The sequence below is a fragment of the Camelus dromedarius genome, chromosome 7 (genome assembly GCF_036321535.1).
Source record: "Camelus dromedarius isolate mCamDro1 chromosome 7, mCamDro1.pat, whole genome shotgun sequence".
NCBI classification, from domain to species: domain Eukaryota; kingdom Metazoa; phylum Chordata; class Mammalia; order Artiodactyla; family Camelidae; genus Camelus; species Camelus dromedarius.
This window is the reverse complement of record NC_087442.1, coordinates 32609517-32632514: the sequence shown is the minus strand read 5'-3', so window position 1 is coordinate 32632514 and position 22998 is coordinate 32609517. Positions and strand designations below refer to the sequence as shown.

The 22998-nt window shown below is 36.6% G+C and overlaps 1 protein-coding gene across 3 annotated transcripts in view; it reads right to left on the bottom strand.

The window, feature by feature from the left end:
• Positions 1-18277, bottom strand: part of TMEM168 (transmembrane protein 168) — a 28210-nt gene extending 9933 nt beyond the window's left edge. The window contains exons 1-2 of one of the 3 annotated variants that reach the window (XM_010975557.3): positions 18198-18277; positions 11376-12629 (exon numbers count right to left, since the gene is read on the bottom strand). In XM_010975557.3, coding sequence (XP_010973859.1) covers positions 11376-12503 — 1128 coding nt within the window. In that variant the 5' untranslated portion in view covers positions 12504-12629; positions 18198-18277. Of the gene's footprint in view, positions 1-11375; positions 12630-14763; positions 15116-17792; positions 17931-18197 lie in introns of those variants that run through there. The other 2 variants (XM_031455229.2, XM_064487428.1) reach the window with 2 other exon arrangements.
• Positions 18278-22998: the final 4721 nt, after the last annotated feature.

Here is a 22998-nt window from a genome sequence, read left to right as displayed (position 1 = left end):
TAAGATCCTAAAGTTATCAAAATGAATTCCACTCTTGCATTAAACTTGTAATAGTTTTCCTTTGAAAAGTTCTAGACTCTCTATAGACCTATAATGTCAAAATTATATTTTTAAAAAGGGGGAGGAAAGACATTTAAGTCGCCTAAAAACAGAATGGAAAAAGGGAGGCAGAAGAAATATTGAGAAGGCAAGATTAGGTAATATTTGCAATTAAAAGAAACAGAAGATTAAAGGACTCATTTAAGTGAAAAGAAAATGAAAAGACAAGAGTCATTCTGTCCTTACCTATATTTTTACAATACAGATAGTATTCCACAATCTTTGTGTTACAACTGTGTAACTACACAGTTGTGTGTCTATGTGCATGAATATACATTTTTCTAACACCAAAAAGTGGTTCATTTGATCAGAATTTTAATTAAAATTTGACTCCCATAATGGAAGAAATAAGCATCCCTTATTTTCGGTACATTTTAATTTTGGTACAAACTGATAACATTTGGTGTTGTCAATTAGGTAAACAGTACAGTACATGCTCAATTTAGAAACATTAGAAAATTCAAGTAAGTAAAAAGATATCAGAATCATTCAAAATACCATCATCCACAAACAGCTAATTTTTTAAAATATGTCCAGACTTTATGCAATAAATATTCACAAATACATATTTTGTTTTTTTAACAAAGTAGGATGACATTCCTCCAGTCAAAGGTCAAGAAGGTATTTTACATTATTCTCTAAAGACTTTGTTGTTTCACTCTGTATTTAAGTCTATAACCCAAAGGTAATTGATTTTTATAATCAATTGGTCCAAATTAAGTTTTTTATATAAATACCCAATTTTCCAATTACTGAAAATCTCAACTATTCCACATTACAGTGCTGTCTTTGTTACAAATCAATATTCTGAGATCTGTTTTTGTACTCCCTTCTATTCCATTGGACTATTTGTCTATCCTTTCAAATACTCCCTTATTGCCTTTATCTACTTTCTTCTTTCTGGGATGCCAGTAAAATGGGATCTCACTGTATCCTCTAAGTCTTACCCTCTTCTTCTGCCTAGTAGTTTCCATATTTTTCCCTCTTCTGAGCATGTCCTTTCATAGCTTCTTCTGGACTATGTATCTTCCAGTTTACTAATGCTCAATTCTGATTTGTCTTATCTGTTAAACTTGCACAATGAATGAATTGCAGGTATTTTATTTTCTGATTCTAAAACTTCTGTTTAGTTTTTTCAAATCTGCCTTGTCACTTTTTTAGTTTCCAACTTCCTACCATTATGTATGAACTTTATTTATTTTTTTAACTTGCTAAGTATGATGGCTTTCTGTGTTTGGTAATTCCAATACTTCAAGATATTTTTGGTCTGTCTCTTGTCTGTTGGTTTGGCTGCTTCTTGTTCTTGAGGCCATTGTGAGAGAGTTTGTGTGTATATTTGGTTATATTTATGAGCCGAACACTGTATGCAAAAAAAAATTATATGACTTATTTCAGATCTAGAATAATTATACTTTCTACAGGAGGATTTTTCTTTCAGGGAGTTGTGGGCAGTATCAGTCTACATATCTTAAACCAGGTTTGACCAGTTAATCCAGGTTGGATCACTAGCAGGATACTATGTCAGGAGGCAAATCTGTAAATAGATTTAATGCACATGGCTCCATTTTCTTCCTTCAGTGTGTCATCTTAAATAGAGAGGTAATTTACCAGAGATTCCACCTCTGAAACTCTGGGCTTTGATTTTTGCTCCTCTTAGCAGAACCAGAAGTGCAGCTCAGCTTTTGAAAACTGTTTCCCCTATACCAACAAATGTTTGTAAGAGCACATGTTGAGTCTTCGGATCCCTTCGAAGCCTTCAAAGGTTTAGTATTTCTTTTCCATCTATTCAAGTCTTCTTTTACAACCTCAGTGGAATTTTGTAGTATTTCTTTATAAAAATTTGGTAAGATTCTCTTAAATCTTATTTCTAAGCATTTTTATGTTTCTGTTTTATGAGTGGAATCATTTCCATTACATTTTCTAACTGATCATTGATTTCCAGGAGACTGATTTTCATAAATTTACATGTTATCATTTGCCACCTAAATGGTATTAAAAATATATTTCCAGGGGGGAGGGTATAGCTCAGTGGTAGAACCCATGAGTCCTGGTTTCAATCCCCAGTACCTCCATTAAAAACAAACAAATAAACAAACCTAATTACCTCCCCCCACCAAAAATAAATTTTAAAAAATATATATTTCCACTATAAACACCATTTATTTCTTCTTATATAACTTATGTTACATAATTCCAAGAATTTACACAGTTTTTATACTGGCTGGGTTAATGATAACTGTATCAAGTGAGCAAAATCAACCTTTTATGACATAGTTTACAACTTAAAAGATGCAATGTAATTCTCACAACTATTTCTACAGTAACTTCAATTGGTTTTTCTGTTAACTCTTAGATTTCCCAGGTAATCATCTTACCTTCAAATACTGATAATTTCATTAGTTTCTTTTCAAGTTTTGGACTTTCTGTTGCATGTGTTGCCCCATTATAATAGAAAATGCTTTGACTGATTAAACACTTATTCACATAAAAGCATTCCAGTGGATGAGGGGACCAACGGATATGGATGGCCAATTGCACTATACCATAAATGTAAGGGACCTGAGCAACTGCGTATTTTAGTACCCATGGTAGGTACTGGAATATGACCAATATTTCTACCTACAACTTTACATAACTAGTATTTTTCTGATCCAGATAGCAATGTAAGAAATAATTCACTGTTATAATTTATAGCAAGAGACACAAGCTCAAATGCCTTTAGGAACCAGAAAAGCAAGTATGTGAAGCAGCTATGGAAGTAATAAGTAATGGTAAGGATTGTAATGACAAGTGGCATTGCTACCTAAAGGCATACTGTACATTTTTTAAATGTTCTGGCCAAATGAAATGGGTCTACTCGATAATCTTACAAGCATGTTTGTTTATTTTGGTATACAGACATAATTATAGGCTTATAAAAAAACAGAATTAGAAGAAAATAGCATCCTCTTAAAAAAAATCTCTGTACATTTATCCTAAAATCAGGATAATATTTAGAAGCAAGAATGAGAAGCTCAGGTGCATAGCTTTTCTGTATAGGAGTGATTAGAAAATTTCATTACATAGAGAAGAAAATACATATTAAAGAAAATTCATAAACAAACATTAAGGAATTTGATATTCCACTTAGAGGGAGGAATTAAATTTACTATGTAAATGGTAAAAGATTAGAATGTGGTACCAACAAAAAGTGTTCACTTTTTGTTTTGTCTAGTCACCCTATTTTTAAGACTATTAATTTGCTATCTACCAATTTTTCCTATATCATACAGAAAAGAGAAAGAAAATTTTGACTCCTGAAAACAGGCCTATTAAAGAGAAATATTGAAACTTGGCTCTATTTATCTAAATATGTCAATTGTGAAGGCTAGCCTTTCCTTCTATATTCATGTGTATAGAATACCAATGGTTGGTTATAACTGACTTCTGCATTAAAGAATTTTATAAAGCTACCAGTATTAATATTTTTATTGTAAAATTAAAATACTCTGTACTTTTCACCATTAGAAATAGGTATTAAACAGTTTATCATTTATGTAGTTCACTACTAAATTACAAAGTTCATTTTCCTGTCAACCTGTAGATGACTCAAGTAAGAAACCTAATTAATTTAAAATTCTATTTTAATTGTTAGTGATGTTATTCAAGATCTCATGTCTGTTAGACAACACTGACATAAATTAACACCATAGAACGAAATAAGCAGATATTCAGAAGTTTACTGATCACAATTTATAGACAACAGATGATCTGTTACTACTTGCTTTTTATAATCTTAGTAGAAAATTGAGAATTTTGTCATTAATTTTTTAAAAAGCAAATGTATCAGAAAAAAACATTAAATATTTCTATTTTTGAGTAAGCAAGCTTAGAAAAATAGTATTAAATATACTGTCAAGAAAACACAAATATATAAAAATGAACAGTCTGGCAATACAAAAAATTTGTAATCTTACAGATGGCAAGTATGTCCAGGGGGAACCAAAATAAATTTGGGATGTTTTTTCCACTTGCCACTTTCAGAGAGCTTCAACTTTACTGGCCTACAACCCTTTATTATATAGCTTCAACCTGAGTCATTTGTGACTTTTTACAAATTACATTTTACACGACTCCCTATAACAAATAAGATTAACTTACTTGACCAAAACTAGTAAGTATAGGTACTTTTCCTCCTTTGCTTCTACAGATCACCCTAAGCTCACTATGAAACTTTGAGACATAGTTAGTATTTCAAAGTAGGTATAAGCTAAACATAATAGCAGAGCAATAAACAATTTTAAGCAATACACTTTGCATAAAAGTAGTTATTAGCTATTAGTTCTCTATTTAGCAGGGCTTTCAAGTGATGGTCAAAATATTCAGTGTTTTCGTATCCTAAAAATTTCTCAGGTGATAGGAACAAAATTTCTTTATACAATAAATACCAATGTTGGAATTTCATTTTTTAAAAAACCTGGCATTTATATAAGAGATATGAATACTGCTTAGAAATATTTTTGGATGAGTCATGTTATGTAAGCCTTATTTGGGAAACATTATACATAAAAAGTCAAAGAAACAGAATATATAAATGTATGTTGCAAAGCAATATATACATAGAGATATTATGCTTTTTAATGTGAAAAACCCATATTTAAGAAACAATAGGCAACTTCCAAACTTTGCTTAGTTCAGGAAATTTAAAAACATCAGGAAAGCTACTTTACAGTTTTAAAGCAATGATTTTTTTTTTCATGTAGAGGCAATAGGGTGTATGTAGTGGAAAGGACTCAAGCTTTGGAATTAGACTTTGGTTCAGTCCTAGCTTAGCCACTTACCATCTGTGTATCTATGAACAAATTAAGCCTTTGAGTCTGAATCTATAAAATAGGGATATTTTATGAGCTTATTCCATAGATTAGAAATATGTGAAACATGTCTAACACAATAAAATGGTAGCTGTAATTTGCAATGAAGCATTTTTAAATTGAAATGAGGTCACTATAAGCAAAATAACAAAAACTTAAATGACTATTACTTTTTCATCTAAATGACTACTGCTGTTTAGGAGATCTTTTGTAGAGGCCCTAGTAGATGCATTACAAAAAAAAATTTTTTTTTTTTTTTGAGTAGCCTCAAAAGATAGCAAAATTAGAAATGTTTTTAGACCACAATCCTGATAAAAGGTGAAACACTGGTATGGGAATCAAACTTGGGCAGTCTACTGAATCTTACTCTTCCCATGGGCAAAATAAGAAGGTTACATTAAATAATCTCTATGCTCATTTCCAACTCTAAAAATACATAAAACTAAGTAAAGTGGTTAAGAGTGAAGGCAGACTGCCTGGATTCACACCACTATGTAGCCTTAAGCAAGTTTCCTAATCTCAACCATGTTTCTTCTCTACAAAATGGGAATAATACTGATACCTATCTCAGAGTGTCACGATTAAATACATACTCACAAAGGTTAAATACATACACACAGAGTACATAGAATAGTAGATAGCACATAAAAAAGTTAATAAATGGTAAGTCTTATTAAAATGAAGATATCTCCAGTCATTAACTTTTTTTTTTAACTTTCAAAAGCTGGAAAATCATGGTAAGGAAGAAATTCATGTTCTTATTTCATGAATAAAATAATATTCACTGTTACTGTTGTTTAAGGGAAAAAAAGCATCTACTCCTGTTTCATAGTGTTCTGGCAGAGGCATAAAACATTAAATTAAAAGTATACTTTCAAGCTAAAAAGACTTAAGAGTCCCCCCTCTAATCTAGACTAAAATATCTCAAAATTTTAGGAAGAGAAATGAAACAAAACAAATTATGAAACATGTGCACTTCTAGTTTTGGCAACAAATCTGAAAACTCCCTGCTCCCCATGCCAAGTGAAATAATATGGCTGATTCTGCCATCTTGCTAGAAATGACTGTGCTGCATCTGTGGATTCCCTCCCTTCTTTAGATGTGAGGCTGATCTTGTTACATTTGTCAAACCTAGTAATTGCTACTGCTTTCCCTATGGAGAAACTAACTGTGATTGTGGTTTTTCTGGTTTGGGTCAAAGGGCTCCTCCAAAAAGTTGCAACAAAACCCCATGGAATCTGCAAATGACAATGGGTGGCAAGGAAAGGCATATAAAATTTTATGTGAAAGATCTCAGAGAAAATCTCCAAACAGAAGAATAAGCCTTAGGATATGCTTCCTTGGGTATCTGGACATTTTCCTCCCATTTTATCCTTATGTGAATTGTCAACTATCATTAACTTCAGAAAAGCCTATAGCTGAGCAATGAAACTAGCACCAAATGGCTATGGTACTGTGTAAGTACTTTTTATTGACTTAAGAGAAAAAGTACAAACGAGGAAAGCAAATAGCACATTGAATGAACATAATACAAACTGCAGGAAACAACAGCTGTAATGTTGCATTTTAAAACTGGAATGAGATTACGAACAAAACACAACAGAAGTTAATGGTAAAATTCCAGCTTTTAATGTAAATGACTCGGAATGATACTACTGATTCATTCCAAAAATATTAAACTCAGTAAAACTAACAAAAAACAAAGCTATCCATGAGGGACTAGTCAGAGATTCTACTCAAATGAAGTCAAAGATTTCTTAGATATGACACCAAAAGATGACTCATAAAGAAAAAAAAAGACAAATTGTACTATAGCAAAATTAAGAACTTCTCTTCAAAACACAAGTAACACTGGAAGCAAATATTTGCAAGTCATATATCTAATAAAAGACATATCTAGACTATATAAAGAACTCTTAATATTAAGAAAACAAACCAATTTTTAAAATTGCCAAGAAATCTTAACTTTTCATGACAATTGCATGAAAAGATACTTAACATCGTTAGCTACTAGGTAAATAGAAAATAAAACCACAGTGAGTTACCAATACACACCTATTAGAATGGTTAAAAAACAAACAGATAATATCAAGAACTGGTGAGTATGTGGAGCAACTGGAACCTCCATATACTGCTGGTGAGAATGCAAAATGGTACAGCCACTTTGGAAAACAGTGTGGTTCTTCATACAGTTAAACATGGCTGATATGTTTATCATATGACCCACACCAGCAATCCCACACCAAGTAAAATAAAAGCTTACATTAACACAAAACCCTATGAATGTTTACAGCAGCTTTATTTATTAATTACTAATTTCAACATCCCTCAATTGAGTAATGAATAAACCATGAGACATCTGTGTTAATGGAATACTGCTCAGTAATATGAAGGAATAGACCCATATAACACAACAACATAGATGAACCTCAAATAAATTACGCTAAGTGAAAGAAGCCAGACTCAAACAGCTATACAATGTATGAGTTCATGTATGTGACATTCTAGAAGAGTGTCTAGCGACAAAGCAGATTAGTTGCAAAGTACTAGGGGTTGGGAGAAGGCAAGACTATACAGGAGCAGGAGGAAATCTGGGGGAGTGATGGAACTGCTCTGTATTTTGATTGTGGTAGTCATACAACTATATGTGTTTGTCAAAATCGCAGAATTGTATACTAAAAAGGGTGAATATTAATGTATGCAAATTTCCTTAATAAAACATTTTTGTAATTAAGCTATGTAAAACTAACAAAACCCCAAACTACTGACATGCAAAAAAGCTTAAAATAACAAAAAGTGACTAAGCCTATTTTTGGGAATTAAGGTCTAGCTATAATTGTGCTCCATCAAGCAGATTAATCTCATGTTTTTGTCTGTTTGGTTTTACTTTTCTGGTAGCAAAATGAGAGTACATTTGACTGCCTAAAAATACACTTCAAAAAATATAAACCTACCCCAAAAGTGCTGTGTCAATAACAAATGCCCATTAGGTCATTAACTCAATGAAATCCACCATCTTACATTCCTATCTGCTCCCCCCATTCTCTCAACATCTTTTTAACATTTAGACAGACTATCTACTATGTTAGAACACTCAACTCTACATTTCATCAATTTATTTCAAATTCTCTTTAAATTTTACTTTCAACAAAATCTAACTAGTCTTGATTTCAGTCTCTCTCTGTTTTCACTGATCCTATTGATGGCTCACTCAAAAGGCTTTAGTTCCTCATTTTCTTCCTGCCACGTTGGGTCTGCCAATATCAAATTAGTGGAACTGTTTTTCCAGTGGAAATCCATTCAATGAATGGTATTTTAATGGGACAGTGGGGAAAATCAGTTTTACACTTTAGTATTACTCTCACAGACAAGTGAAAAGTGGGTTTACTATTGAAAAGTTAATCAGTATCAATATCATTTAGGAATGTTAATATAGTTAAACAAAAAAACCTAAAACCTAATTGAAAGAATCTGACATCATCTCAGAACACTGGGCAGAACACAGAAGATTAGTTAAAAGTTAAAATTAATTGCATCAAAGACAATGCCTACACCATAGGCAGCAGTTACCAAATTGCAACTAATGCTGACAAAACGCTGGTAGACATACATTAATCTTGCATAGCTAATACCTTGCCACTCAGTGGGTGTACTTATAATCAGGACTTTCTGCATCATCTTGAAGATTGTTGGAAATTCAGCATTTCAGGCTGTCCCCCCACAAATTATTCAATTCCAGTCTTACAGAATTTGCACAAAATCCCCACATGATTTCTATGCATATTAAAGTTTGAGAAGCACTGGCCTAAAACAGGAGTTGGCAAACTCTGTAAAAGGAGGTAATATTAGGCTTTGCAAGTCATTGGGCCTCTGTTGTAACTATGCTGTTTATCATAATGATTAAAAAAAAGTCAATATTAAGAAGGTATAATTAAAGAGGTATATAAACCTAGGAACAGAGCTCCAAAACACGAGGCAAGAAAATAACAGAACTGAATGGAGAAATACAGTTTAGTGATTTTAATGGAGATTTTCAATAGCACCCTCTCAAAATTAGACAGAAAATCAGCAAGGATATAGATACATGAACACCACACCACCAACCAATTTAACCTAGCTTATAGTTATAGAACATTCTACTCAACAGCAGCAGAATATTCGTTCTTTTCAAGTAAACAAGGTGTATTCTCCAGAATAAAACACATGCCAGGCCACAAAACAAGTCTTAATAGAAGACTAAAATCATACAAACTATATTCTCCAATCACATGGAATTAGAGATCAACAACAGGAAGAAATGTGGGAAACACCCCAAATATTATAATATGAAACAACAAATTTTTAAATAATCCATTGGTCAAAGAAGAAATTTCAAGGGAAATTAGAAAATATCTTGTGAGACAGCATAATGCTGGTATAAGGATAGATACATAGATCAATGGAACAAAAAAGAGAGCTTGGAAATAAAGACTTTCATTTAATTGATGTTGGACAAAGGTGCCAAGGCAATTCAACAAGGGGAAAGGATAGTCTTTTCAACAAACGGTGCTGGTACAATTAGAAAGCCAAAAAAAAAGATCCTTACCTCATACCATAACAAAGATTAACTCAAAATGGATCATACACCTAAATGTAAAAGCTAAAACAAAACTGTAGGAGAAAAACCTTTGTGACCTAGTGTTGAGCAAAGATTTCTTAGATATGATACAAAAAGCACAGTCTATAAAAGAAAAAGTTGATAAATTAGATTTCATAAAGTTAAAAACTTGCACTCCTCAAAAGTATCACTAAGGGAAAAAGATAACCCACAGACTAGGAGAAAACATTTCCAAATTATGTATCTGATAAAAGGCTTGTATTCAGAATATAAAAATAACCCTTAAAATTCATAAGAAGACAACCCAATTTAGATCAAAAAAGATTTGGATACTTCAACAAAGATAAGTAAATAACTAATACACATATTAAAAGATGCTCAACATCATTAGTCGTTAGAGACATGCAAATTAAAACCACTATAAGATAGCATGCCACATCTAAATTAAGGGGCATTCTCAAGTAGATAAACTAGGAAAGAGTAGAAAAGAAAGAAAGAATCTGGAAATTGATGGTCTTAATATTATCTTTGCTGACATACCCATTGGAAAGCTTTTGTGTACCTCCAGTGGTACATATACCATGTTTGAAGACCACTTGTGTAAGAAAATAAGAAGAATTTGATGACTTAAAAAATTTCGGTTAACAGAATTTGATGGTCTGGAAGGAGAGAGGGGAGGAAGAGGAAGGAGAACTCTTGGTAGTTACCAACTTCATTCATCACCATCATTCTGATCGTCCCAACCACTGGCAAGTAGAGTAAGAAATCCTTAGGCAACACCCTGATTTTTTTTTTTAAGTCTCATGTGGTTGACTCCCACACAGGCTCCATGCCCTAGCCCACACTGACGAAAAGCACCATGCTCAGTCGAGTCTCCACAACTCCACCTTCAAACACTCTTATCTAGAAATCACTCTACCGCAACTAACTGGTGGAAAGCAGAGAAATGCACCAAGCAACGATCACCTTCATTTTTGCCCTCCATCCCAACTTGATGTACCCAAATTATAGCATCTGTCACACTGTAATAATAATTGTTTGTTTACAAGACTGCCTCTTCCACCTCCCATTGGAGACTGTACCTTCTTTAAGGACAGAGTCATTTTTTTTTTTTTTTACTCATCTTGAGATTTTCAGCACCAGTACAGTACCTGATATATAGTGCAGTCAACAATTGTTAAGAGAATGAAAACTAGGTATGTTAATACTACAGATATAAATTCCAACCATATAGTTTGAATGTCTTTGTCTACAAGATTTTTTTTTAACATACTGTGGGAAGCAAAATATTGTAAAACTCATTTTTTCTTTCTTAGAAGAGGCTCTAATTTGTAATTAAGAACATGATATATGTCTAATCACCTTTTATATAAAATCTTTAGGGAAATGGCTATATAAAAGAAATGTAGTGAGGAGACCAATAGACTAGATAGTAGCTGGTCCAGTGGTTCTGGGTATCTCTTCTCTGGCTTTCAGTTTCCTCATGTGTAAAATTAAAATTTAAGCACAATCTCTAAGCACCCTTTAAATGTTAATATTCTAAGGATCTTTAATCTGTGAGTGTTTCATTAATGAATAATCAGAAGGTAGGAGGCATGTTGTATGCTAAGTATTCCTAACATTTTGGTACCTTGTGCTAGATCAAATGAAATTATCCTGTCAATATTCATTCAGTACTTCAATTCCAGGAACAAAAATAAGTGTGTGTGAAAAAAAATTACCTTTCGAAATCAGGAACTTGACCTTTCAATTCTAACAATTCAACTCTTGAAGTAAGCATTTAATCACACATTATAAGCACTGACATAATAAACAAACTATAAGCTTACCTGCCAGGAAACTGCTCCCAAAATTGCTGTTGCAAGAAGACTGAAAAAAACTAACTGCTCTGAAATTAAGCAAAAATGACGCATCCCTTTGGATGCCATGATTTTATCAAGGCTATTGTTATCCATCCTGTGGGTAAAATAAACTTTATGGCAGTCATTTAATTTGGTATGGAATCCCCAAAGAGTTAAAAGAAAAATAATATGGCAAATCATCCAGAAAATTCCAAAAATGGAAAAGCCCGGTATTACAAAATACCAGAGATGAGTGTCTCTAAGTTTAAATGCTGAAAGAATAAAAAATGTAAGCTCAATCATTCCAGTGAAAACAACTGAAAGTCTTCTGCAAATTCTTCCACGGTACAAAAATGGTTTCCACCTTTCAGTCACTGAAAGTCCACTAAAATAAATGTCAAGGAAAGGATCAGTTATCAGGCAAATAAAAAAACAGGCAAAAGCAACTGGATTTTTGGGAGTTTCCAATGAGGACAAAAACAACAAGACAGCAAAAATTACTAAGTTTGGAATAGCTAGAAAAGACTTCATTCTCAGGTCAATAATCAGCATGGCCAAAGCTACAACAAGTAAAATGACACTCAGAGACTTTTCCACCAACATAGTTGTGCTGGCAATGGCAAATCCGACAAGTTCCAGAAATTCAACTGTGGTTAGTAAGGTGGGTCGATGACGGACATAACCAGAAATCCTCTCCACCAAAGAGCATAATATCCTTAACACTATGGAAGTTAGAAGCAAATACTCTGTTGATTCTTCTTTCACATCACTTTTAAAGGATGAATTATCAAGAAAACATAGGAGGCCAAGCAAGAATCCAAACCAAAGATTGGAGAGACTTAAACTTGCTGCTTCCATTGAAAAATAATAATAGAGTATGCTGGCAATTCCAAGAACAAAAAGACCAAGAATAAAAATTACCAAGATTAAGGAATTTGCTGTTTTTTCCCATCTTACATAAAGACCTAAGCATATAGCAACCAGTAAATTGATTCTGGCTAAGTAGCCAAGATAACGCACTGAAGAATGCATGTTCACTTCTTTGTTTACTTCTTCCAGTCTTGTCATTGCTAAATAGAGACAGTGACTAAAGCAATAACGCAGTGATTTACACATTAATCTGTCAATTTTGGCTTTCTCCCCACGTTACAAAAATTAAGTGCTTGTATTTCATCCAGCAAATCCAATGCATCTGTAACTCCTATTTCAGCATTTTCTCTGGTGGCATTTGTTTATAGTGATCTAGAAAAAAAAAAAAAGAAAAATATTTCATTATTAATTTTATATAATTTACCTTTAACATGTATCTTCTTTATAAAAAATAATGAATAAGTAAGAAATAAAGTTTGTTCTGTAACCCAATTTAAAACCTGACTTGCATGTATCTTAATTGTAACTGTCTTTAGCTTAAAAACTCTGCAGTTTATCCAAACAAAAATGGAGGCACTTTCTACTCATCATATGCTACGACTGTATGACTAACTCACCATCAATGAAATTGTTTTTCCAGAGGTACTGAGGAGTTCACCTAATCCATTTTTATTCCAATATCTGGCTTTTCAAGAACATACAAAGATGAGATATTCAGCTTAGCTGAGATATAGCAGATGGGTTTGGCACAATGGAAAGCTGCTCAACTCTTAAGTGAAATGAGGGACTTCATCATTATATCTAATTTGAAAAGCACCAGTATCCTGTAATAGTGACCATTACTGCGTGCCTAAAATCCTCTATATCTTTTTACCAGGCACCTCTAAAATGCTATAAAATCTTAGTTTTAATACTGTTTAATAAACTTATTAGGAGTTTAACTGTATTAAAGTTACTCAGTCGCTAAAGCTGACCCATAATTCTCCCTGTACTTTTACTTCTACTAAATTACTTTATCAAACCTACTTGCCAAATCTAAATACAATCTCTGTAGCAAACCAATTCCTGAACTTTCTAGTCAAAACTGAAAAGCTGGAATGCTGACCAATATTTATTACAAAGTAAATTAAAAACTCTATAGTTTTACTTTAAAAAAGTTACCACAACAATTGTTTGTTAAAGGACCCAGACAATTATTTCAATCCTAAGTGCCCCTACAAGTTGTACTTCAAACATGATAGGAGTCAAAAAACAACTTAACTATCTACTAGATAATTCTTCAAATTTTCTAGTATGTGATTTCAGAAATGATCCATACAATGGCTCATGATCACACTGAATATCCACAGAACTCAATCAGACAAAAACTCAAAAATGTAACTAGTTTGTGATCAGTTTATTTACATGTTCTGAAAGCAGGACATTAAAAGAAAGATCCAACAGAAAGATAACTTGGAATTTACCCTTAACTACCCATTTGGCTGGAGAAGAATGTCACTAGGTGACAACTTTTGGGTCTCTGGGAAGTTCCAAGTATTACTACTAATTTTACATGTTCAGCAACTGTATTTTTTACAGCTAAACTTATTTGCTTAAGAATTCTGATTTTCCTCAATTATGGTTCCATTCAATCATGTCTTACTTAGCATACCACATAGCAGTAAAGAAAATATCTTCCTTTGGAATATTTAGGTTTTATCCTTTTACTTAAGTATGAGAAACTGGGATTATCTAGAGTGCATTACATTTTTGTAAACATCAGTCCTATGTGTTGTAGAACCATTCAACAAATATGCTGGAATATATATCCTTAAAGGATTGATGGTACAGTCTGGATTCAGACAACTGAACAATTGGAGAAAAAAAAAATCACACACCAGGCTAAATGGTTGCCACTCAATTCATGAGACATACTTCTGTGTTTCTCTGGTCAACACACTCTCATTCTGTGTGACTTCAAAACTCTCTTCCTTATCCTCAAATCTCTTGACATACTTCCCACCACATTCTCACCAGAGGACAATGCCTCTAACAGAGGCATCAAGACTTGAATTTTCAACACTACAAATCCACCTCTATATCCCTTCAAAGAAATAAGGGTATTCCTTCCCTATCTAAGGCTAAATCTTTTAGTCAAACATGTATCTCTTCCAGAACTTCACATTCTCTGCTCTCTTCAAACTCCCACTCTTTCTTATCCATTAGCACTTAAACATTTGCAAAGCTCTTTAAAAAAATGATACCCCCCCCCCAAATACAGAAACAGAAACAACAAAACAAAAACAATCCTCACTAATCCCCATCTCCTCTTCCAAGTTCAAATCGCTGTCCCCTTGACAGCCAATATTTGATTTATTCCTCACACCAACTCAACAGTGGCTTCCACTACACAACAAAGTGCTCTGCCAAGTTCTGAAATAATTTGTAAATTCCTAAATCCAATGGGTACTTTTCTCTCACTATCCTGCACATTCTTCAAAACTTTGACATTTTTGAATCCTCTTACCTTCTGAAAACCGCCCTTCCATTAGCTTCCAAAGACCAGCCTCCAGATTTTCTTCCTAACTCATTGGTCTCTCCTTCTCCATCTCCTTGCAGGCTCTTCATTCTGAATCTATCCTTTGGATGTCCAATCCCAAGCCTAAGCTTTTCCTTCACTGTACACTTTCTATGAGCAATCTTATCTATTTCTCTGTCTTCATTTACTATCACTCTCCCTAATTACACACATATATTTAATCTACCTGATAGAAATAAAAGGACTAGCTCTATTCTGCACTGAGGTAAAAGTTTAGAAAAAAGTAAAGGTAAACAAGCACATAATAAAGTACAGCACATTTATAGCATGGAATAGATGCAGTCACCCTTTTATGGGCCAAAACCAACATGGCAGAATATTATTTTTATTTTGTTTAATTAAAAAAAATTTTTTTGCCAGTCCAATATTTACTTAGGAAACAGACCCTAAGGTGATGACATTCTTCAAAAAAAAAAAAAAGCTTTATTGTGGTATGGTTCCTGTAAACTACACTTATTTCAGATGTACAATTTGATGAATTTTGGTAGATGTATACACCCATCAAACCACCACCACAAACAAGATAGCTAACATTTCCATCATTCCCTAAGAAATGTAATTTTCAAATTCCCAATTTATCCGTTCCTTCTCACTTTAACCCCTGGTAACCATAAGTTTGTTCTCTATGTCTGTGAATCTGTTTCTGTTTTGTAGATAAGTTCATTTGTGTCCTTTTTTTTTTTTTTAAGATTCCATATATAAGCAATATCATATGGCATATTTCTTTCTCTTTCTGGCTTACTTCACTTAAAATGGTGATCTCCAGGTCTATCTATGTTGCTGCAAATGGCATCATTTTATTATCTTTTATGGCTGAGTAGTATTTCATTTTGTGTGTGTATAAATGTATACACACACACACACACACATATACATTTACTTTATCCAGTCATCTGTCGACGGACATTTGGGTTGTTTCCGTGTCTTGGCTATTGTAAATAGTGATGCTGTGAACACTGGGGTGCATGTGTCTTTCTGAATTATATTTTTCTCCCGATATATGCCTAGGAGTGGGATCAATGGATCCTAGAATAAGTCTATTTTTAGTTTTTTAAGGAACCTCCATACTGTCTTCCATAGTGGCTGCACCAATTTACATTCCCAGCAACAGTGTAGGAGGGTGCTCTTTTCTCCACCACCTCTCCAGCATTTATCATTTGTAGACTTTTTAATGATAGCCATTCTGACTGGTGTGAAGCGATATCTCATTGTAGTTTTGATTTACATTTCTCTAACAATTAGTGATGTTGAGCACATTTTCATGTGCTTGTTGGCCAGCTGTAAGAATATTATTTTTAAATGGCTAATTTACAAGTCTTTCCCCATTCTGACTTTTTTCAAAAGACAAACAGCCTAAATCAGAGAGTAAAACAACAAAACATTATAATCCTTTTCAAATGGTCTGCCATCACTAATGATTCAATGGGAAATTACTTGAGAGGCAGATAAAAATGGAGCACAGAAGAGTCAATCTGAATACAGAAAAAGTTAACGAATAACTGCCAGAGTCTGTTTTATAAAATCCTATATACTACTCTTACCCTTCTCACCTTCACCACGTATATTTAATCCTCACCAAGTACTATCCACTCTTCTTATACACCTCTTAAATGTTTTACTTCCTTCCATCCCCAAGGTCACAATCCAGTTTTGGCCACCATCGTCTCATGCTTGAATATCTCCCTGTATCCACTCTTGTCCTAAAAACCGAAATCTATCACATCATTGTGCTACATAAAACCTTCCAATGGCTTCCTACCGCTCTTAAGCAATAAAGTCTAAACTTCTTAAAATGTCTTATAAGGCTCTCCTCGCTGGACTTGAATAACTTTTCCTGCCTCATCTCTTACTACTCTTCCTCTTTATCCCTCAGTAAGGCTGTATTCTAGCCTTACTGACCTTTCAATTCTTAACTGCACCAATGCTCTTCCCTTTCCAAGGGCACGCCTTTCCCTCCTCCTAGCCCCACCCTGTCCTCACACCTGGCTCACTTCTACCCTTCAGGTCTCAACTTAAATTAGTTTCTTAGGGAGATCACCCCTGACTCATTTATACGATCCCTGCACTTCATCTATAATAGCAAAATATGCTTCATCACTTGTTCAGTATCTGCATTCCCCACAAGATAACGAGGTTTCTCAAAGTTTGTCTTCCATACTGTACGCCCAGTGTTTAGCAGAAAGTTCCACACCAAGCAGGTATTCAAAATACTTGCTGAAGAAATAAAGACTAATACAGAAATAACTATATTTAATAACAATGCTAATCAGTTATAGGACGCGTATTAATAAGCAGGTTGTCTAATATCCCACAGCTAATAAGTAGAAGAGCAAAGGCAGATTCCATAAATGTTTGGTTTCTCTCTCGGTCTTACTCCAGCCTTCACTTAATTCGTCCAAATTCCTCCAAACCAACAAGTTTTCATCATGTCCTACCTCTAAAGAATGGTTCACTGAACCCAATACACACTATATCATGTGCCAGGTCTTTTGACTCAGAAACTATTTCCGTCCCATCTAGGGGGAGTGTCAAAAGCTGAAACTACAGTGCAGCCAGAGTCGGGGAACTTCAGTTTCGGTTCTATGTATTCATAACTCTTTGGACCCGTCTCTTACGAAGAGAGTGGTTACATCCCTCAGCAATAGGGCAGCAATGGCAATTCTTCCTTTCTGCCTTTTCCTAGCAAGATGTGGGGGGGTCCGGGGAAGAAGCCTGTTCTCCACCACCTCCTACTTTGAGAGAAGGCGACCACAACTGGACGTCCAGCCGAGTGGGGAACCGAGAGGCGCCCCGCTTTCCGTCCTCCGCCCCCTACCACGAACTTCTCTCGGGCAGGTATCCCCACCCCCGCCCCGGGAGGCCCGCTGGGCGGAGCCTGGGGCCCGCAGCACACGGAGCCCTGGGCGGTGTCAGTGCCCCGGTCTCGCTGCCCCGCCGTCCACCCCCGGTCCCCCTACCTGACTCGGCCGCCGCCACCAACGCTCTCAACCCTCGGAGTCCGCTTTGGGGCCCACACAGTAGAGGGAGGGCCCTTAGGGCTGCGACTGCGACCCGGAGCCGGGAGGCGGCACGCCAGGGGAGCCGCGGGCCCGAGGCCGCTCGCACTAGCACAGGCCAGTCTCGTCAGAAACTTTCTCCGTTACCGGCCCGGCCACAGCCGCCATGTTCCCGCCGCCGAATCCGCGACGGTACGGAGCGCCGCCGAGGTCAAGCCGCGCGACGAGCTTCCTCCCCGAGTCCGGGCCCAGGCCCGGCCCCTTCCCCGCCCAAACCCGCGTCGCCGCCGCCGACCCAGGTGCGCCCCGCGCTGCGCCAGCGCAAACAGCCCCCCCGCGGGGCTGAGCTCGGCCGCCCTCGCCTACCGGGACCTGGAATCGGCAGCGAACAGGGACCGAGAAGACCAGGCTGATTGTGTCCGTCAAGCAGCTAGGCCGCCGCCGCCTTGGGCTGGACTGAAACTGGGGCAGGACGGGCGGGCGGACCACACGTGGACTGTAAATACTGCAGGAGGCGTTGCTGCTCTCTTAATGTCTGTAGCATAATATATGGCTTTGTGTCCACTGACCAGCTAAGGCCGGAGCTCCTTAGGCTCTTCAAAGCCCTTGCCTCCTTTTCTAATTAAGACTCCCTTTAATACACCGCCGATCTTTACTCTACTGACAACGCGACGCTCCCCCAGCCGCGGCCTGTTCCATTCCACTTCTCCCCCTGTCTTACACATTCGCCGGCCTCGCAACCTGAGGGTCCTTCAAATTCCAGAGCTGATTCTTATTTGTATCTGAATGCACTGAATAAACACAAGGGGATATTACTTGGAGGCGGCGTTTCAGAACAGCTGAGGAGCCGATGGCCTTGGGATTTGAATCTTGGTTCCTCCACTTCCTATGTGCGAGTTCGGTTTCTCCATCTAAAACATAGAAGGAAAGCTTCGTCGCAAAGTTGTTGTGAATATTCAGGGAAACAGTATTTTTTTTTCCCTTGCATCATAAGATAGGCTCTCAAAAAGTATCAATTCCCCCTCCCTCTCCAAGAATCCCTTCCTGCCGGCCTTCCATCCCTCCCATCATTTTCCTACTGTTCAAAGCACTTACGGAGATCGATCTCTGTGAACCTCAGTTTCCTCATATGTAAATAGGATGCTAATAATACCCACTTTACAGGGTTGTTGTAGGGATTAAATGAGATGATGTATGTAAAAATTACCGTAAAAACCTTTAAATGGTTTATTTCCTCTAGGATAATGCTCAAAATCCATAAACAGGCACAAGCTGTTGTGTAGGCTGGTCCCCTTTAACCTTCAATTTAGCCTCCCACCACACTCCCCAACTCTGCACTTCAGCCTGCTTCCATTTCCTCAAGTGCAGGGACATGTCTAGTTTGGCTCATCATTAAATCGGCCTAGCATAATGCCTGATACATACTTGGCACTTAAATATTTGTTAAATAAAGTAATAGAACACAATAGGTCCTCAACAATCACTGGTTCTCTCCTCCCACTTATTTTCTATGACAGTTACCTATATTCTTGTCCTATATCCCTTATATAGTATGAGTTCTTCATTTTTGTTTCATAGATGTTGGGGGTCGGGGTGGGCTACACATCTATAGTGATGAAGCACTCTCAGACTTGAATTCCTCGGATGTAAATGAAGAATTTCGTTTCCTTCCAGACTTCTGTCTAACTCTAAATTCAATCAGTGCCCAACTCCCGAATCTGTAACTCTGACTCTCTAGGAAACACAGTGTCACATTTTCCCACTACCTGCTAAATGTTTCTACGTGAATATATTGTCATCACTTCTAATTCAACTTGCCTTGGTGGACATTTAATTAATTAATTAATTAATTATTTTCTTTTTTTTTTTTTGCATTCCCATCACCTGAAGACTTCTTCTGTGTTTGGAGAATTCTGCCCCCACCTTAGGAGTCTAGTGGCTGAAACTAAAATGCCAAATACTTGCTCAACCAATCATGTGCACCAGCGGTAAGCTGACTCAAAATAGCAGGCACAGAAAGCTACCCTCCCTGGGTAAGAGCAGGAGTGTAGCAAGGCAAGCTCCTGGGGCTGTAGTGAGAGTGGTTCTAGTGGTTGCATCCAGCATCGAATATTAGCAGTGTCAGTAATTTAAGATGCCTGTACCATGTAATGGCAACCCCAGAGCCTTCTCCCATCGGTTTTGCGATCTTTTGTTATTGGTTTTAGTCTCTGGCCATGCAGGCCCAAACCTAGAGCTCCAGTAATACTCAGCTACCCAGTATCCTCTAGTAAATTTCTTTCCTATTTAACTCAGCCAGGGCTGTTTTCTGTTTCTTAGCACTCAAGACCCCCATTAAAACAGCACTTTTCATCTTCCTCAAACATGATTTTCTTCCTTGTGACCTTGAAACCATTTTTTGATGCTTATTATCTTGTCGGTATAATTCAGAATACTTCAGTCAGGTGTGTGTGTGTGTGTGTATGTGTTTGAGAATTAATTTTTATCCCACACTCCAGGGTAGGTAATTAGCATTTGAAAGACACTAATCAGGAATCTTCACTACAAAGTTGGAGGCACAAGTGCTTCCAATATCAATGTGTAGATCTGCATTAGGGTGTGTTAATTAGCATAAGAGATTAGAGTAATCTTTCATTGTGAAACTAACCAGTGGCTGAGATATGTGGCTGGCTAGAATATTGGACAGCCACTTCTGCATAAATGTCATCTAAGACTGAGTCTAGCAGACTGACACCCATCAGAGTAGCTTCCTAGAGTCTGGACTGCTGTTTAGTACTTGGTCACAAAACATTGTGTACTGTGTTTTTGTGCCTGCTTGTTGATAAATATTTATTTGTGTAGTAGCACTATGTCTGAGCCTTGCTTTCACTGTAGGATACCACCTAGTACCACGGGAGGAGATGTCTAGCTCTCATCAGTCTTTGCTGTTGTTGAAGACAGTATTTACTAAAAGGACGTGACAGTTGTGAAGGCCAAGTATTGTTCATTTTCATTCTCCTTATTTCTTGCATTTATCATTTCCCATCAGCTTTCATTGCCACTACCCTAGCTGAGGTCCTGACCCCTGAATTACTTCAGTAACTTCTATACTGGTCATCTTGATGTCAGCCTCACCCCAGCCCAATCTATCACACCAGCCCCCTGACAGATATACTCAGAGTACCTCTCTGTGTCACTTCTTGGATTAAAGCCAATGACTTCTACAAACTGCACAATAAAGTCCAAATTCCTTAGTTGGGCACCTGAAGCTCTCCAGGGTGTGCTCTAACCTCCCTTGCCTGCTGCCATTTATCCTGAAATTAGAAGTATCAGGGTTAGTTCCTGATATCTGGCATATCATAGCCAAACACCTGGTTATAAAACAGCCACCTGGGAACCATTTCAGTGACAGATTTCAGGCTGCAGTTATTGATGGCAGTGTCGTGATTCTAATAGCTGGAATATCCATTCTTCAATGCTCACTTCTATGTAGGCAAGACGAGGTCTGTGTGCACCAGGCCAGGAGTTTCACCAGAGGAGTTACTTCAGACTAAGAACACCTGTTGAAAATATAATCATGATATTTAAGAAAATCAATGAAAGGAGGAGGGGGCAACACCCTGGCAGGAGAAATGGATGATAGGATTTCCTCCTACCCTCTGTGGAGGGAGTTATAGGTGACTCCTATGTTATTTCCTTCTAAGTTCTCTCTTGTTTTCCTTCTTCTTCTTTCAGTTCTTCAATCCTGCCCTAGAGCTAAACAACTCAAATTCTCCGTGGACAAGTTGTTGGGCCTGATTCCTTGTTATTTCTGTGTAATACTTTGTGATTACAAAGTGCTTTCACCTATATCAATAATCTGATCTTTACAAAAACATGATGATATAAATATTTTCATCACCACTTTACAGATAAGATAACCAAGGTCCAGAGAAACGACACTGTCCTAGAGCAGGGACTGAGCCATCAGTCCTTCAGCTTCAAGTCCTAGGCCATGAGGGGCAGCTTTCCATCATTCCCCTGTGTAGGGAAACACAGGAATTTCAGTCTCATTACTGCTGTTCACAGTAAGCAGAGAAAAGATTACAGTGTTCAGCCCTGGTATACTTTTTATAATCATCTAGAAGATCTTTAACCTGCATGTCCATACCTAGGCCCAGCCCTGATTAATTAAATTAGAGTTTCCTCTGGAGTGACTTCCGGGTAGATTGTGTGCATTTTAAAAGATCCTCCCTCCCTCTCCCTCATCGATTCTAATGTAAAGCAGGGATTGAGATCCACTGAGTTACTACTTCCATTAGTGTAGTGGTTCTCCAAGTGTGGTCCCTAGACCAGATATGTCAGCATCACCTGGGAACTAGTTAGAAATGCAGATTATCAGTCCTCACCCCCCAGATCTACTGAATCAGAAACTCGAAGTATAGAGCCTAGATTTTAAGATTAGGCTCAAATGCATGTGTCAGAAAACTCAGTAACTGTGGTTAAGGGCAGTTTATTTCTCAATCATGTAAAAGCAATCTAGAAGCAGATGTGGTGTTCCTTGGTGTTAAAGATCCTAATTCCTTCTCTTTTGTTGCTTTTCCATTAGGACATGGCTTTCTCCTCATAGTGCAAGATGGCAGCTTAAGTTCCAGCTGTCACTTCTCAATTCCAATCAACAGAAAGGAGGAAGTACAAGAGGCAAAGGTACTCCCCTTAGTCCTACTTTAATGACTTGAGGTTATATCATAATGACCAGTATTTAGCATTTCTAGAGTCTGGCAAATGTGTTATGTTTTTGAGAGACCGTATGCCCACCTGAAAATCAGAGAACTCTTTCTGAGAAAGAAGGGAGACTAAATAATGGATGACAACAAGCAGTCTTTTCCAGAGCTTAACTAACTGCATTTTCCCTACCTCCCAAGTTCTTAAGTGAGATCATAAATGTCATTATGGTTTGAACCACTTTTGGTTTGCTTTTGTAACTGATGCACCTTATTTCATTAGCTTTTCCACTGTGTTAACAATGGAAAAATCTTAGATTGTGTGGCTGAACCATGATTTAGTTAACTTTTTCCTTAATTTAAAAATTTTAGGATGTTTTTAGTTTTTGCTATTAAAAATACTACATTGATGAGTATTCAGCTCATTGCACTTGTGATATATTATATTTCTGACTATCCTTTTGGGGTAGACTCCTAGATAGGTT